The sequence below is a fragment of the Trypanosoma equiperdum genome (genome assembly GCF_001457755.1).
Source record: "Trypanosoma equiperdum strain OVI genome assembly, contig: ctg_2002, whole genome shotgun sequence".
Lineage (NCBI taxonomy): Eukaryota > Euglenozoa > Kinetoplastea > Trypanosomatida > Trypanosomatidae > Trypanosoma > Trypanosoma equiperdum.
The window spans coordinates 1-1,778 of NW_027124064.1; the positions used below are offsets into that span (position 1 = coordinate 1).

The 1,778-nt window shown below is 45.6% G+C and overlaps 1 pseudogene across 1 annotated transcript; it reads right to left on the reverse strand.

Annotated features, from left to right (window-relative positions):
- Positions 1-29: 29 nt before the first annotated feature.
- On the reverse strand, positions 30-1,300 carry TEOVI_000604700:pseudogene (annotated as a pseudogene). The gene is given in 4 exon segments: positions 30-812; positions 814-843; positions 846-941; positions 944-1,300. Coding segments are annotated over 4 exon segments (1,266 nt in total).
- Between the last annotated feature and the right edge of the window lie 478 nt (positions 1,301-1,778).

The window sequence follows — 1,778 nt, forward strand, 5'->3', positions numbered from 1 at the left end:
GGTTTAGGTTTGCATTCTCCTTTTCCATCTTTCTCTTCTTCCCATTTGCAGTTATTGCCCGCTGTGCAGGTTGAGTTTGTATTGTGAGTGCCACATGCCTTAGCCTCTGTGTTCTTGCTATTTGTTTCTGTTTCACCGGTTGTTTCTGTGCTTATTGGAATTTCCACTGCTGAGCTGACGCTTGCTGCTTTGCTCCGTAGCTGTCGTAGAAATTGAGACCTTATGGCAGCTGCTGCCGCTTTTGCTTCTCTGGCCTCCAGTTTGATTTTAAGGCCGAGTAGTGTCCTGTACCAAGGAAGTTTTTTTAGTGCAGATTCGCCTTCAGTTTTGTAGTTTGTTATTTTAACGCAAATGCCGCCATTTTGCTGACCATTGCAGCCCGTGCCCTGGTATGCTCCTAAATAGCCGTCGTTGTTGTTCGTTGTTGTTAGCCGCTTGACTCCTTGCAGCAGTCTCCCTATGGCGGCTGAAGTTGCTTTGCCTGCTGAGTGTTTACCGCACTTTTGGCTGATCTTTTGCATGTCACTCGGGCTTGGTGCTGTCGTGCCGTCGTCCCACGCTGTGGTTATTGTCAGCCCGGTGAAACACACTTCCTCGACTCCTGTTGTTTGGTCTTTGTAACAGCAACACATAAGGGCTGCCAACACTGTTTTGGGCATTGCCGATGAAGTCAGTGTCGCACTATCACACGCTGCCGTTCGTTGGCCTGTTGCGGCCGCTCCGAATATGTTTTGTACGGTGTAAGTTGCTTCTTTCGCCAATTTGTCGCCGTACACCGCTTCTTTGAGTAACTCGTTGAGGGTTTTGTCGCTGAGGCCGTCGTTCTGAGCAGCTGTGTTGCCTGCTTCCTCCATCGCTGCTGCTGCCTCTGCAGAAATGAGTATTACTTGGTTTCTTGCTGCCACCGCTGAGGCGGCTTTGAGATCCTTCAGTCCGCTTTTTTTATTTCTGCGTCTTCCTCCTTTGCCTTGACTGCTTGTAATGCTTTTTTCCATGTCGGCCATAGCTTGTTGTAGCCCTTGTTTTTCTGGTTGGCTTTGTCTGCGTCTTCTAATACCTTTAGCGGTTCGTCTTTCTCTATGAACATTTTTTGCCAGCTTTCTTTCGCAACCGTCATATTCAGTTTCTGGATGTAGTCATAATCGGCTTCACTGGTGTCGCTGATGGTTGGCAGTTGCAATCCGCCTTCTGCTGTTGCCACTATGTCACACAAGGCGCTAAATACTTGAGCGTTTTCCGCTTGTTGAATGTTGGCAGCAGATGCGGTTTCTAGAGTTTGTACCGTTAGAACTACTATCAAAAGGTGTGACAGTATTGGCGTCATTCTGCTATCGTTATTCTCTACAATTTAAATACTTTACTGTTAAACTTGAGGCTGCGACGAGTTATTCACAACAGAGAAAAATTATAACTAAAGTTAACCTTCAGTGGTGAGGTATCTTTGTCATACTAGCTTAAACGAAACCGTATTTTTGTCCCTGTCAACAAATATAGCTGCCGGGTGAATTTGTAGCTTATGTGCTCCTGTACCGCGGCTACAATTTGTTTTTCCTTTTGTGAGTGGCCTATAGTTTTTGGCTGTGTGTGGTATTCAACGGTTATTCTATACATTTTCATAGTAACAATTTCCAGTGCCAAAAATCTATTCGTTTTGTAAGATTGACATGGCATTAGCTTTGAACATCGGTTGCACGCCAAATTATGCGCAGATGCCCTTCGTTAATTATTGACATAAGGGTCCACCATCATAATAAAAAGCACGGTGGTCAGTAACACCT